The sequence below is a fragment of the Rhinopithecus bieti genome, unplaced genomic scaffold, assembly GCF_001698545.2.
Source record: "Rhinopithecus bieti isolate Rb0 unplaced genomic scaffold, ASM169854v2 scaffold_26426, whole genome shotgun sequence".
Classification (NCBI taxonomy): domain Eukaryota; kingdom Metazoa; phylum Chordata; class Mammalia; order Primates; family Cercopithecidae; genus Rhinopithecus; species Rhinopithecus bieti.
The window spans coordinates 637110-649984 of NW_016811945.1; the positions used below are offsets into that span (position 1 = coordinate 637110).

Consider the following 12875-nt stretch of genomic DNA (forward strand, 5'->3'; position numbering starts at 1 on the left):
TGGGACCACAGGCAAGTACCACCATGCCTGGCTAATTTTTTGTATTTGTAGAGACAGGGTTTCACCATGTTGCCCAGGTTGGTCTTGAATTCCTGAGCTCAAGCAGTCCACCCACCTCGGACTCCCAAAGTGCTAAGATTACAGGCGTGAGCCACTACACCTGGCCTATTTTGGTAGTTTCTACATTGTTCTTTTGTCTGAATTCTAAAACTTAGGCTTTCTTAGACTGTCTTTTGCTGTGTGGAATTACTTACTGTGTTTGCAAGTAATCAGAGTGAGAACAGTATGCCAAGGCTTAGCCCTGTCAGTAGGTAGAGAGAACTCAGTCTTCATAAATGGAGCTGCTGAACACAGAATTATCCAATAGATTTTTTGGGTTTTTTTTTTTTTTTTTGACACAGAGTCATGCTCTGTCATGCAGGCTGATATGCAGTGGGGTAATCTCAGCTCACCACAACCTCTGCCTCCCTAGTTCAAGCCACTCTCCTGCCTCAGCCTCCCAAGTAGCTGGGAATAAAGGCACGTGCCACCACGCCCGGATAATTTTTGTATTTTTAGTAGAGACGGGGTTTCGCCATGTTGGACAGGCTGGTCTTGAACTCCTGACCTCGTGATCCGCCCACCTCAGCCTCCAAAAGTGCTGGTATTACAGGCGTGAGCCACTGGCCCAGTGTTTATTTTTTTTATTTTATTTTTTTTTTTGAGACAGAGTCTCACTCTAGCCCAAGCCAGAGTGCAGTGGCATGATCTTGGCTCACTGCAACCTCTGTTTCCCGGGCTCAAGCGATTTTCATGCCTTAGCCTCTGAAGTAGCAGGGACTACAGGTGCACACCACCACACGCAGCTAACTTTTTGTATTTTTATTAGAGGCAGGGTTTTGCCATGTTGCCTAGGGTGGTCTCGGACTCCTGAGCTCAGGCAGTACGTCTACCTTGGCCTCCCAAAGTGCTGGGATTACAAACGTGAGCCAAGGCGCACGGCCCCAATAGGTTTTATTAAGCAACTACTGTATCAGCAAATACCAATGATTCTCAAACTTTGTGACAAAAATCACCTGGATGGTATTTTAAAACAGATGACTGGGCCCTACCACCAGAAGCTGCTGATTCAGTACGTCTGGGGTGAAACCCAAGAATCCGCATTTCTAACAAGTTCCCAGGTGATACTGATGCTGATGTTCAGAACCAACTACACAACCACAATTTGAAGAGCAGTGGCTTAAAGAGGCCTTGCAAGGTAAATTCTGTGATCTCATAGTGTGGTATCTAGTGTTAACTAGGGCATAGAGACCAGGACTTTTTTTTGTTTTTTGTTTGCTTTTTTTGAGACAGAGTCTCACTCTGTCGCCCAGGCTGGAGTGCAATGCTCACTGCAACCTCTGCCTTTCGGGTTCAAGCAATTCTCTGCCTCAGCCTCCCAAGTAGCTGGGATTACAGGCGTGCACTACCACGCCTGGCTAATTTTGTATTTTTAGTAGAGATGGGGTTTTGCCATGTCTCGAACTTCTGACCTCAGGTGATCTGCCTGCCTCGGCCTCCCAAAGTGCTAGGATTATAGGCATGAGCCACTGCACCCGGCCCTCAAGTTAGGATTTTAAGCAAATGATCGAAGACTCAAGACACAAAACTACCTGAAGGGAGTGGCTCCCACATTTGTAGCGTACCTTGTAGCTTACAGAGCAATTTCCCTTCATATGATTTTGCAGGTGGTGGGAAAACTCTCAGAGCAATTGTGGCCTGTGCTATATCACCCATTTACCAGAGGTGCTAGTACTAGTGCTAAAGATCAATCGATCGATCAATCAATCTGTCTACCTACCTATCATCTATCATCCTTCAGTGCTATTAAAAGCACTCAGATCTTCTAACGTCTGGTCCAGTCTTTTACCCCATCACAGTGAGAAGCTGTGCACAGGGGTAACACGGGCAACGGAATTATATTAGGCAAACACAGAGATCCAAGTTTCTGAGGGTAGCAGGGAGGTTCAGCCTTGCAGTCACAAAGGCACCACTGAAAGGCACAAGTAATGGCAGGTGATGAGGCCTTACTTGGGGCAGTTTAGAGAGTACTTCCCACGTGTGGTGACGCGTGCCACACACCCACCACCACCACTACCACAAATGAAGTGCACACTCCGCTGCTCCTGTCCTCAGGAACCTGGAAGCCCCCACCTGGTGTCCGAGGTGTGGCTCCCGCTTTAAGAGTGGGGCACCTCCTCTCCGGCCTCAAACCTACCCCAGCTCCCAGCAGGCTGCGGCACATCTGATGGCTGGAGACTAGAGCCCCTGGGTGGGGACTCCTTAAGGCTCCTCCCGGAAGCGTAGGGACCTCGCTGCCCACACGCCCCTCCCTTTCCTCCTCTGGCGTCCTGGGGTCTGAGGTGGGCGTGGCCAAGCCGGCTTTAGGTCCGGGGAGTCTCTGGCCAGCCGCAGCACACCCCTGTAAGTGGCGGCCAGGGCTGCGGTGGCAAACTGAGCTGTCAACTTCAGGTTGACAGTGGTGTGGCCACGACCGCAAGGGCTGTTGTTGCCGGGTGGACCTAACAGGGATGGGCCGCTGGGGCCGGCTGCTGGTGTGGTTCGGAGCTGTGGGTAAGTGCTGGCTGGCGGTCAGGGGACTGTCCAGCCAAAGGCACCTTCCTAGGCTTGTGGGTGGCCGGTCGCAACAGGCCAGGTGTCAGTGGTTCCTCCAGAGGCCTCGAACTCTCACAACCACATTTCTCCGGTCCGTGCTTCTGGAGTGCGGGCGGAGAAGCGCCAAGTAGTGCGAATCCCAGAGTCTGGATCACGCAGCTTGGGAAGGAGGAACATTCTTTGGGGTCTCAGCACCGCCTTGGGGCGGGGCAACCAATCTAAGTCGAGGAAAGTATTGGAGAGGCTGCAGGACCAAATTCAGGGCGGCCCCTAAGTTATTCTCAGGGAAGGGCGGTTGAGGAGAGAAACTGGTAGAGCTATCAGCGAGCACCCTCGGGGCTTCTGCGACCGGAGTCAGGTAGTGGCTTCCAGGCTGAGAGGGGGGCTGGGCAGGGTGAGGGGTGTGGCCGCGACCGCAAAGCAGCTGTTGCGGGGTTCTTTCTTTTATTTCCTATTTCCACCCGCCTTAATGTCCTGCGCCTCTCCCAACACCTTTCAGGCGCCATTCTCTGCTCTAGCCCGGGGTCCCAGGAGCCTTTTCAGCCGTCCTCGCCCCTGCCGCTGGCAAGTCCCGGCCCCCGGGACCCGAAAGTCAGCGCCCCGCCTAGCATCTTGGAGCCAGTCTCCCAGCTGAATTCTCCGGGTGAGCTTTAGGCGCCTCCTTCCTCTTCCACTCACCATACTAGACCCCTCTGGCCAAGCCAGGGGCTCGACGACCCTTGCCTGACTCCTTGCTCTCAGGCACCGAGGGGTCCTGGCTGTTTTCCACCTGCGGGGCCAGCGGCCGGCATGGGCCCACACAGACACAATGTGATGGGGCGTACGCGGGGACCAGCGTGGTGGTGACTGTGGGGGCCGCCGGGCAGCTGAGAGGCGTGCAGCTGTGGCGCGTGCCAGGCCCTGGCCAGTATCTGTAAGTGCAGAGAGGGGGTAGGGTGAGCAGTGACCTGCTAGTTGGAGGTTTCACCGTCAGGGGAACGAAGGCCACTTGCGCACCGCCTTGTGTCTCGTAGTATTCCGCAGAGAAGTCCACTTTGAGTGCCCTTCAAGGTGGCAATAGTCGCCACCGAGTTAGCCCTGGCCCGGACCCTCTTACACCGAGCGGAAGGCCCCCAACCAGGGCGGCGCAAAGGGGTACTTGAGCCTCCCCACATTTCCACGAACCCTCCTGAAATAAGTGTAATATCTGAACTTTCGGTGTGCAAACCTGCCCTTCCCATCCCGTCAGAGTCGATTGCAGCCTCCAAGTCCCTCAGATAAAAAATAATTCTGGAGCCTCCTCTGTTGCCAACTTCTGTTAGCACCGAGGACCGGGGACTCACCGCCCTCTCCCCGCAGGATCTCAGCCTACGGAGCCGCGGGCGGCAAAGGCGCCAAGAACCACCTGTCGCGGGCGCATGGCGTCTTTGTCTCAGCAATCTTCTCCCTCGGTCTCGGGGAGTCGCTGTACATCCTGGTGGGGCAGCAGGGAGAGGACGCCTGTCCCGGAGTGAGCGCAGCCAGTGGGGACGGGGCGGCGCCGGCGCCGCGGGGCGAGGGCTGCCTGGGGGCCTGGGGAGCTTGCTTTCCTCGGTGCCGGGTCACCAGCACAGCGAGGGGAGGCTCCCGGGCCCCGCCGATTCCCGCCCCCGCTGCCCGCAGGGTAGCCTGGAGAGCCAGCTCGTCTGCCTCGGGGAGTCTCGAGCCGTTGAAGAGCACGCGGCGATGGATGGGAGCGAAGAGGTCCCAGGGTCGCGGCGCTGGGCGGGAGGTGGCGGGGGTGGCGGGGGCGCCACCTACGTTTTCCGGGTACGTGCTCCCTTCAGCGCTCAGTGTAGGGGTCCTAATCCTCTCCCCAGGGGCGCGCACGCACTCGCGCTCCGTCCGTCCGTTGGGGTCCCCCTATGCCTGAGCCGGGCTGGGCTGGGGGCCCCTGCCCTTATCCGGGCCTCCGGGGCGGGAGCCCTCGCCCAGTGGCAGTGCCCCTGGACGGCTGGAGGGTGCGTCCTGGAACACGCCGCTGGCCCCACAGGTGCGCGCCGGAGAGCTGGAACCGCTGCTGGTGGCGGCCGGAGGCGGCGGTCGGGCCTACCTGAGGCCGCGGGACCGAGGCCTGACTCAGGCCGCCCCCGAGAAACTGGAGAACCGCTCGGAGGCGCCTGGAAGCGGCGGGAGAGGCGGGGCGGCAGGTGAGGGCGCGGGGCCGTGGGGAGAGACGGGCGTGCTCCCCGTGTGGCTGGTAACCTTCCTGCTGTCACTCTGCAGGTGGTGGGGGCGGCTGGACGTCGCGGGCTCCCTCTCCGCAGGCCGGCCGCTCACTGCAGGAGGGGGCCGAGGGCGGCCAGGGCTGCCCCGAGGCTTGGGCGACCCTTGGTTGGGCCGCGGCCGGCGGCTTCGGGGGCGGCGGCGGGGCCTGCACTGCGGGCGGAGGCGGCGGCGGCTATCGGGGTAGGTGCACCGTTGGAGAGGGCACCTGAGCAGGCCCGAGGGTGAGGTGATGTTAGAACCTCAGTACAGGCCGGAGCCCTCAGGAGGATAGGTGTGGGAGAGGCATTAAGCCCTTCTCAGCAGCTCCAGGCAAAGCAGGAGCTCTTAGAAAAGGAGGTCAAATACATTGCAAATCAGCATGCAGACAAGACTCCCTATATTTCCATTCAGTCCAGGATATTTCCCATCACAGCAGGTCCCTGCCTTGTTCTGTAGCAGTCGTCAGAATTTAGAGCTGGCCAAGTGAGCAAGCCGAGCAGGAGGGCAGGAAGGCAGGATTGGGTTAAGTCAGTGGTCCTCAGTGTGGTCCAGGAACCGGTAATATCCACACAACCTAAGTTGCTCCAAATGCAAATTATCGGCTGGGCCTGGTGGCTCACGCCTGTAATCCCAGCACTCTGGGAGGCCAAGGCAGGTGGATCACCTGAGGTCACCAGTTCGAGACAAGTCTGGCCAACCTGGTGAAACCCTGTCTCTACTAAAAATACAAAAATTAGCCCGGCATGGTGGCAGGAGCCTGTAATCCCAGCTACTCTGGAGGCTGAGGCAGGAGAATCACTTGAACCTGGGAGGCAGAAGTTACAGTGAGCTGAGAACTCCATTGCACTTCAGCCTGGGCAACAAGAGGGAAATTCTGTCTCAAAATTAAAAAAAAAAAAAAAAAATGCAAATTATCCTGGGAGTTGGGGGAAGGTTGGGGAGATGCTGGTCAAAAAAGTGCAAAATGGCAGTTAGATAGGAGGAATACCTTCCAGAATCTACTGTACTACACGGTGGCTGTAGTTAATGACGATGTATTCTTGAAAATTGCTAAGAGAGGCCGGGCGCGGTGGCTCACACCTGTAATCCCAACACTTTGGGAGGCGGAGGCGGGTGAATCTTTAGGTCAGGAGTTCGAGACCTGCCTGGCTGATATGGTGAAACCCCTGTCTATACTAAAAATACAAAAATTAGCCGAGCATGGTGGCGTATGCCTGCAGTCCCAGCTACTCGGGAGGCTGAGACAGGAAACTCGCTTGAGCCTGGGAGGTGGAAGTTGCAGTGAGCCAAGATTGCGCCACTGCGCTCCAGCCTGGGCGACAGAGCAAGACTCTGTCTCAAAAAAAAAAAAATAAAAGGAAAAGAAAATTGGTAAGAGTAGATTATAGGTGATCTTACCACAGAAAATAAGTATGTGGGGTAGTGCATATATTGGTTTGAATAAGCCATTGCACAATGTTTACATATTTCAAAACATCATGTTGTATACAATAAATATATGAATTTTTTTTTGAGACGGTGGTACAGTCTTGGCTCACTGCAACCTCTGCCTCCTGAGTTCAAGCAATTCTCCTGCCTCAGCCTCCTGAGTAGCTGGGATTACAGGCATGCACCACCATGCCCGGCTAATTTTTGTATTTTTAGTAGAGATGGGGTTTCACCATGTTGGTCAGGCTGGTCTTGGTCTCCTGACCTGATGATCCGCCCGCATCAGCCTCCTAAAGTGCTGGGATTACAGGTGTGAGCCACTGCACCTGGCCCTGAATTTTATTTTAATTAAAAGTTAATTTTTAAAAAGAAATGTGAATTCTCAGCCCTTCTCTAACATACTGAATCAGAAACTCTAGGGGACAGTCCCAGTCATCTATGTTTTGATCAGTCCTCAAGTCTGGAAATGACTAGTGTAAATGCCTTTGTGCCTGTCCGGGCTGTTCTGTTCATACGTACGCACATCATCTATATTCCCACAGAAAGGGACTGTGAGGACATGGGACAGGAGGGGCTCAGGCAGGCAGGAGGCGTCACAGCCAGCCTGAGCTAGGCCTTCAGTCTCCAGCTGATTACCCCCTCCTCACCTCCTTCACTCCCACTTGTGAAGAGACAGCACTTGCATCATGATGCTGGAGAAGAGAAGGCCACACTGGGATTTCCACTGGGAGATTCCAGCTTCTCCCCCATCCCCCATTTTTGCAGTCAAACCCTCCATCACTCTCCACTTCCAGGGGGTGATGCTTCAGAGACTGACAACCTCTGGGCTGATGGAGAAGATGGAGTATCCTTCATACACCCCAGCAGCGAGCTCTATCTGCAGCCTCTGGCAGGTATTGGCCCCAACCCCGCCTCTCAGCCTGGCCTGGACGTCTTCCTCAATCCCTGAGCCCACTCCTGCACTGCACTGAAGAGCCACCTGCACCGTGAATAACCTTTCGTAGCACAGGATTCTTGCATAGCACAGGGTCATTTGAAAAGTGGGCTGTCATCGCGCCATTGCACTCCAGCCTGGGCGACAAGAGCAAACCTCTGTCTTAAAAAAAAGTGGGCTGTCAGTTGTGCTGGATGCCCATGCAGGGCATGCTGCGTGCTTGTCAAGTACCCCCTTGCTATGAATTCACTTCAAATGCCTGGGAGTGTACAGGCTTGACAGAAGTGCCCCAGCTTCTCTCACCGCCCTTGTAAGCTTGGTGCTGCTCTTTGCTCTAAAGTCCTGGACAAGAATTAACCATGTGGCTGGAAAAGGCATGTATTTATTTATTTTTATTTTTGAGACAGAGTCTCACTCTATCAGCCAGGCTAGAGTGCAGTAGTGCGAGCTTGGGTCACTGCAACCTCCGCCTCCCAGGTTCAAGTGATTCTGCAGCCTCAGTCTCTGGAGTAGCTGGGATTGCAGGCATGCGCCACCACACCCGGCTAATTTTTGTATTTTTAGCAGAGGCGGGGTTGGCCAGGCTGGTCTTGAACTCCTGACCTCTGGTGATCCGCCCACCTTGGCCTCCCAAAATGCAGTGATTATAGGCGTGTGCCACCATACGCAGCCAAAGGCATGTATTTAATATATCCCAGCCCCAGCCCCACCACACCATACCGTATCAGTTCTTTTACTCACAGTCACCGAGAACCACGGAGAGGTAGAAATCCGAAGGCACCTCAACTGCAGTCACTGCCCTTTGAAAGACTGCCAATGGCAGGCAGAGCTCCAGTTGGCTGAGTGCCTGTGCCCAGAAGGCATGGAGCTAGCTGTGGATAACGTCACCTGCATGGGTATGTCCTACCTTTGCCCAAGGTCTGGACACCTGGGGTCACAGACTGGGAGGAGCAGTAGGCCACTGGGAAAGACGGTATAGAGATTTGCTGCGTGCCAGGCCCTATGGTGGGTGCTGGGCAGGGGATTGGAGATTCATGGGTGCACAGTGCCTTTCAGAGGCATGTCGTCCAGTGTGGGAGGCTGTTTAGATATAGCTATGTAAATGTATATCTCAAGTGAGATTGTTGTGGGAGGTATAAAGTTCCTTAGGGGTGTTCGAGAGGGAGAGGTTGCTTTTGCCCAGGGTAATGGGGGAAGGCTTCATGGAAAAATTAACACTCGAGCTGAGTCTTGAAGCGTGGGTAAAACTTGAGGGTAGAGGAACAGAGAAGACCTTCCCACTGGAGGTATCTCTCTTTCTCCCTAGACCTGCCCAACCCCCCAGGCCCTCTGGTTCTGATGGTGGCTGTGGTGGCAACCTCAACACTGAGCCTCTTTCTGGTGTGTGGGGTCCTGATTCTGGGTACGAAGCATCTACCAGGCACAGCTGATTCAAGGCTGCTCCTCTCCAATGAGCTGGGGTGGGCTTCTGTGGAGTCCCGGGGCTGACTTCAAGACCACTCACCGCAGCAGAGCGGTGGTAGACGCCTCTGGGACTCTAAGATAGGAAGGGGCTGGGGAGGCCTGGGGAAAACGTTTACCAGAATGAGCACCTGGAGGGGTGTCCTGGGCAGGTGGGGGAGAGAGACCTGATGGGCAGGCGGAGGGTGTGCCATTATTCTTCCCACCCCCAGTGAAGCAGAAGAAGTGGCAGGGCCTGCGGGAGACGAGGCTGCCGGGCCCTGAGCTTGAGCTGAGCAAGCTTCGAACCTCTGCCATCAGGACAGCCCCCAATCCCTATTATTGCCAGGTGGGGCTTGGCCCGGCCCAGTCCTGGCCTTTGCCCCCAGGTGTCACCGAGGTTTCCCCAGCCAATGTTACTCTGCTCAGGTGAGTCTTCTGCTTCCTCCTGAGAACCTGTGCAGTCTGAATCCCCACCTCTGATTCTCTCCCTGCTGTAGTGAATTAGAAATCCCAGAAAAAATCTGGCCCACATCCCTTGCGTATGCGAGAGGGAGGCCCTGAGAAGCTCCAGAAGGGCAAGGAACTTGCTCAAAGTCACCTCTCTGTCCCAGTTCTTAGAATATGATCTCGCAGCTGGGTGCGGTGGCTCACGCCTATAATCCCAGCACTTTGGGAGGTCGAGGCGGGCAGGTCACCTGAGGTCGGGGGTTTGAGACCAGCCTGACCAACATGGAGAAACCCCATCTCTACTAAAAATACAAAATTAGCTGGGCGGGGTGGTGCATGCCTGTAATCCCAGCTACGTGGGAGGCTGAGGCAAGAGAGTCGCCTCAACCCGGGAGGCGGAGGTTGTGGTGAGCCGTGGTGAGCCGAGATCGCGCCATTGCACTCCAGTCAGGGTGACAGAGTGAGACTGTCTCAGTAAAAAAAAATATGATCTCGCGCCTGTAATCTCAGCACTTTGGGAGGCCAAGGTGGGCGGATCACCTGAGGTCACGAGTTCGAGATCAGCCCGGCCAACATAGTGAAACCCTGTCTCTACTAAAAACACAAAAATTAGCCGGGTGTGGTGGCACGTGCCTGTAATCCCAGCTACTCGGGAGGCTGAGGCAGGAAGAATCACTTGAACCCAGGAGACAGAGGTTGTAGTGACCCGAGATTGCACCACTGCACTCTAGCCTGGGCGACAGAGCGAGACTTTGTCTTTAAAAAAAAAAAAAAAAAGAGGCCGGGCTGCGGTGCTCAAGCCTGGTAATCCCAGGCACTTTGGGAGGTCCGAGAGCGGATCACGAGGGTCAGGAGATCGAGGGACCCATCCTGGCTAACACGGTGAAACCCGTCTCTACTAAAAAAGACAAAAAACATAGCCAGCGATTTGGCGCGCCTGTTAGTCCCACTACTCCAGGAGGCTGAGGCAGGAGAATGGGTAAACCCAGGAGGCGAGCTTGCAGTGAGGCTGAGATCCGGCCACTGCACTCCAGCACTGGGCGCCGAGACTCCGTCTCAAAAAAAAAAAAAAAAAAAAAGAGAGAGAGAGAGAATATGACTCTTGGAGCCCAGGGATCGCCTCCCTCCCAGGGCGTCTGCAGGGACACCAGGGAAATCCTCATCATGCACTCCCACCTTGACTCTGACCCGCACCTGCCCTCTCTTTTGCCTTGGCTCTATGCCAGTCAGCATCACCCTTGCAGGGCTTCTACTTGGGGACATGCCATGGTATGGAGAGAGTCTATATAGGGTCAGCTGGGCATATGGCAGGGGCAGGGGAGGTAAAGGGGATACTAGACTCTCTAGGACTCTTCTCCAGGCCGCCTGCCCATTTCCTTCCAACCTGTCTTCCTGCAGAGCCCTGGGCCATGGTGCCTTTGGGGAGGTGTATGAAGGACTGGTAATTGGCCTTCCTGGGGACTCCAGTCCCCTGCAGGTGGCTATCAAGGTGAGAGGAGTGGGACTTCTGGCTGGGGGTAGAAGAGCGGAACACCCTGAAGGGAAGGACAGTGACTACAGCTAGGGTTAACCCCCCTCCTGATGTGTCCAGGGCAACTCAGAAACTGTGCCCCTTTCCTCCCCAGACCCTGCCAGAACTCTGCTCTCCTCAGGATGAGCTGGATTTCCTCATGGAGGCACTCATCATCAGGTGCATGTGGGACCAGGGGCAGGGCTGGAAGGCGGGAAGGGAAGGCTCAGGAACAGCTTCTCTTCACCCTGAGGCTGAGGTAGCAAGTCAGGGGACACAGAGGGCCTTTCCAGCTTTGTGGAGCCTAGAACATGGTTTCCATCTCCCTGCTGGTGACGGGGTATGTCCACCACCCCACTCAGCAAGTTTAGCCATCAGAACATTGTGCGGTGTGTGGGGCTCAGCCTCAGGGCCGCCCCTCGCCTCATTCTGCTGGAACTGATGTCTGGAGGGGACATGAAGAGTTTCCTGAGGCACAGTCGTCCACACCTGGTGAGACCCTTGTCTCAGCCCCCCAGGCCCCTCTAAAGACCCTGTCCATGTGTCTGAGACCTGCATGGACTGATGTCCCTCTGCCTGACCCAGGACCAGCCATCACCTCTGGTCATGCGGGACCTGCTGCAACTGGCCCAGGACATAGCCCAGGGCTGCCACTACCTGGAGGAAAATCACTTCATCCACAGGTTAGGAGCATTCCTGGCTCAGGGGACCCCCATCCCAACTCCCTCCCCAAGGAACAGCCCTTCCACACAGCTTTTAAGGAAATAGATCAGGAAGAGCAAGAACTTCTGAATTCTGGCAGTGATTTTTTTGCCTACTCTGTAGGGATATTGCTGCGCGGAACTGCCTGCTGAGCTGCACTGGGCCCAGCCGTGTGGCCAAGATTGGGGACTTCGGGATGGCACGAGATATCTACCGGTGTGGGATTTGGGGAGGTGGGAAGGCTCTTGCTCCAAGGGGGTTTTGCCTGCACCTTGGTGGTAAACAACTCATCATTCATCTCCTCCCTCCTATAGGGCCAGTTATTACCGCAGGGGGGACCGGGCCTTGCTCCCAGTCAAGTGGATGCCCCCAGAGGCCTTCCTGGAGGGCATCTTCACATCCAAGACAGATTCCTGGTGATAATACCCTTCCCCTTCCCCTTCTCCTATGTTCCCCTCCCCTGAGACTAATCCTGTCCTTTCCAGCCACCTCATGTGAGGGGAGGCTGCACCTGACGGGTCTCACTTGGTTCCCCCACTTGTGATGCAGGTCTTTTGGGGTGCTTCTCTGGGAGATCTTCTCACTGGGCTACATGCCCTATCCTGGGCGCACCAACCAGGAGGTGCTGGACTTCGTCGTTGCAGGGGGCCGGATGGACCCTCCTAGGGGCTGCCCAGGGCCTGTGTGAGTTGAGTGCTGCCTGGGAAGGGAGGTCCTTCACAACCATGGGTGGGCATGAACTCCTGCCTCTCCCCAGGTACCGCATCATGACCCAGTGTTGGCAGCACGAGCCTGAGCTCCGCCCCAGCTTTGCCAGCATCTTGGAGCGTCTTCAGTACTGCACTCAGGTGTGCCCCTGACCTAATCTGACATCCTGGTCTTGTGGGTCAGGAGGCGGGGCCAGAAAACTCTATGCCCCCGTGCTCCCTGACTCTTTCATTACAGGACCCTGATGTGTTGAATTCACCCCTGCCAATGGAGCTGGGGCCCACCCCAGAGGAGGAAGGGGCTTCTGGGCTGGGGAACAGATCTTTGGCGTGCCTAAGACCCCCACAGCCCCAGGAACTGAGTCCAGGGAAGTTGAAAAGCTGGGGAGGTAGCCCTCTTGGCCCCTGGCTTTCCTCTGGCCTCAAGCCCCTCAAATCCAGGGGCCTCCAACCTCAGAACCTTTGGAATCCCACCTATCGCTCCTAAGCCCCAAGGAGCCCTGAGGTTGAGGACTGAGGCACTGAGGGTCCCTCCCTGTACTCCTCAGGCTCCTGGGTGGCCTGTTATGCCAGCGGCCCCTGTTCCCTGAAGTCTGTGCTGTGTGTCTGGGCCTCGGGGCTGGCCTGGCAGCACTGCACTTGCCATGCTGGAAACCAGCCCAGGCCTCCCAGGGAAAGGCCCAGCCACTTCCAGCTTTTGATCTTTGGGCCAGAGGCCACCTTACACACACCCCAAGTGTCCATGGGGAGCACTGGATTGCCCTCCTACTATGAGCATCCTTCATCTGGGCAGAACCCCACCCTGCAGATGCTTCTAATAAAAAGCGCTTCTCATCTTCCAGCC

At 55.9% G+C, this 12875-nt stretch overlaps 1 protein-coding gene across 3 annotated transcripts; it reads left to right on the forward strand.

Annotated features, from left to right (window-relative positions):
- The first annotated feature begins 1175 nt into the window (after positions 1–1175).
- Positions 1176–12867, forward strand: LTK (leukocyte receptor tyrosine kinase). 3 transcript variants are annotated; one of them, XM_017895409.1, is made up of 21 exons: positions 1176–1237; positions 2491–2592; positions 3134–3277; positions 3376–3547; positions 3973–4123; positions 4276–4422; positions 4646–4802; positions 4879–5061; positions 7083–7181; positions 7966–8118; positions 8529–8624; positions 8896–9091; positions 10511–10601; positions 10738–10802; positions 10985–11114; positions 11208–11305; positions 11448–11540; positions 11639–11740; positions 11874–12008; positions 12082–12172; positions 12270–12867. In XM_017895409.1, exons 2-21 carry the CDS (start codon positions 2550–2552, stop codon positions 12516–12518), a joined length of 2595 nt encoding a protein of 864 aa, XP_017750898.1. In that variant the 5' UTR covers positions 1176–1237; positions 2491–2549; the 3' UTR covers positions 12519–12867. The 3 variants fall into 3 exon arrangements, with proteins under 3 accessions (XP_017750898.1, XP_017750899.1, XP_017750900.1); XM_017895410.1 differs by lacking the exons at positions 1176–1237; positions 4879–5061 and having other exon boundaries at positions 2372–2592; XM_017895411.1 differs by lacking the exons at positions 1176–1237; positions 4879–5061; positions 10511–10601 and having other exon boundaries at positions 2372–2592; positions 9012–9091.
- The last annotated feature ends 8 nt before the right edge of the window (positions 12868–12875 follow it).

Coding starts and splice junctions, on each gene's coding strand:
- LTK (XM_017895409.1), top strand. CDS start 2,550: ATGGGCCGCTGGGGCCGGCTGCTGGTGTGGTTCGGAGCTGTGG. Junction 3,548..3,972: donor CCAGGCCCTGGCCAGTATCT/GTAAGTGCAGAG, acceptor CTCTCCCCGCAG/GATCTCAGCCTACGGAGCCG. Junction 11,541..11,638: donor ATGGCACGAGATATCTACCG/GTGTGGGATTTG, acceptor TCCCTCCTATAG/GGCCAGTTATTACCGCAGGG.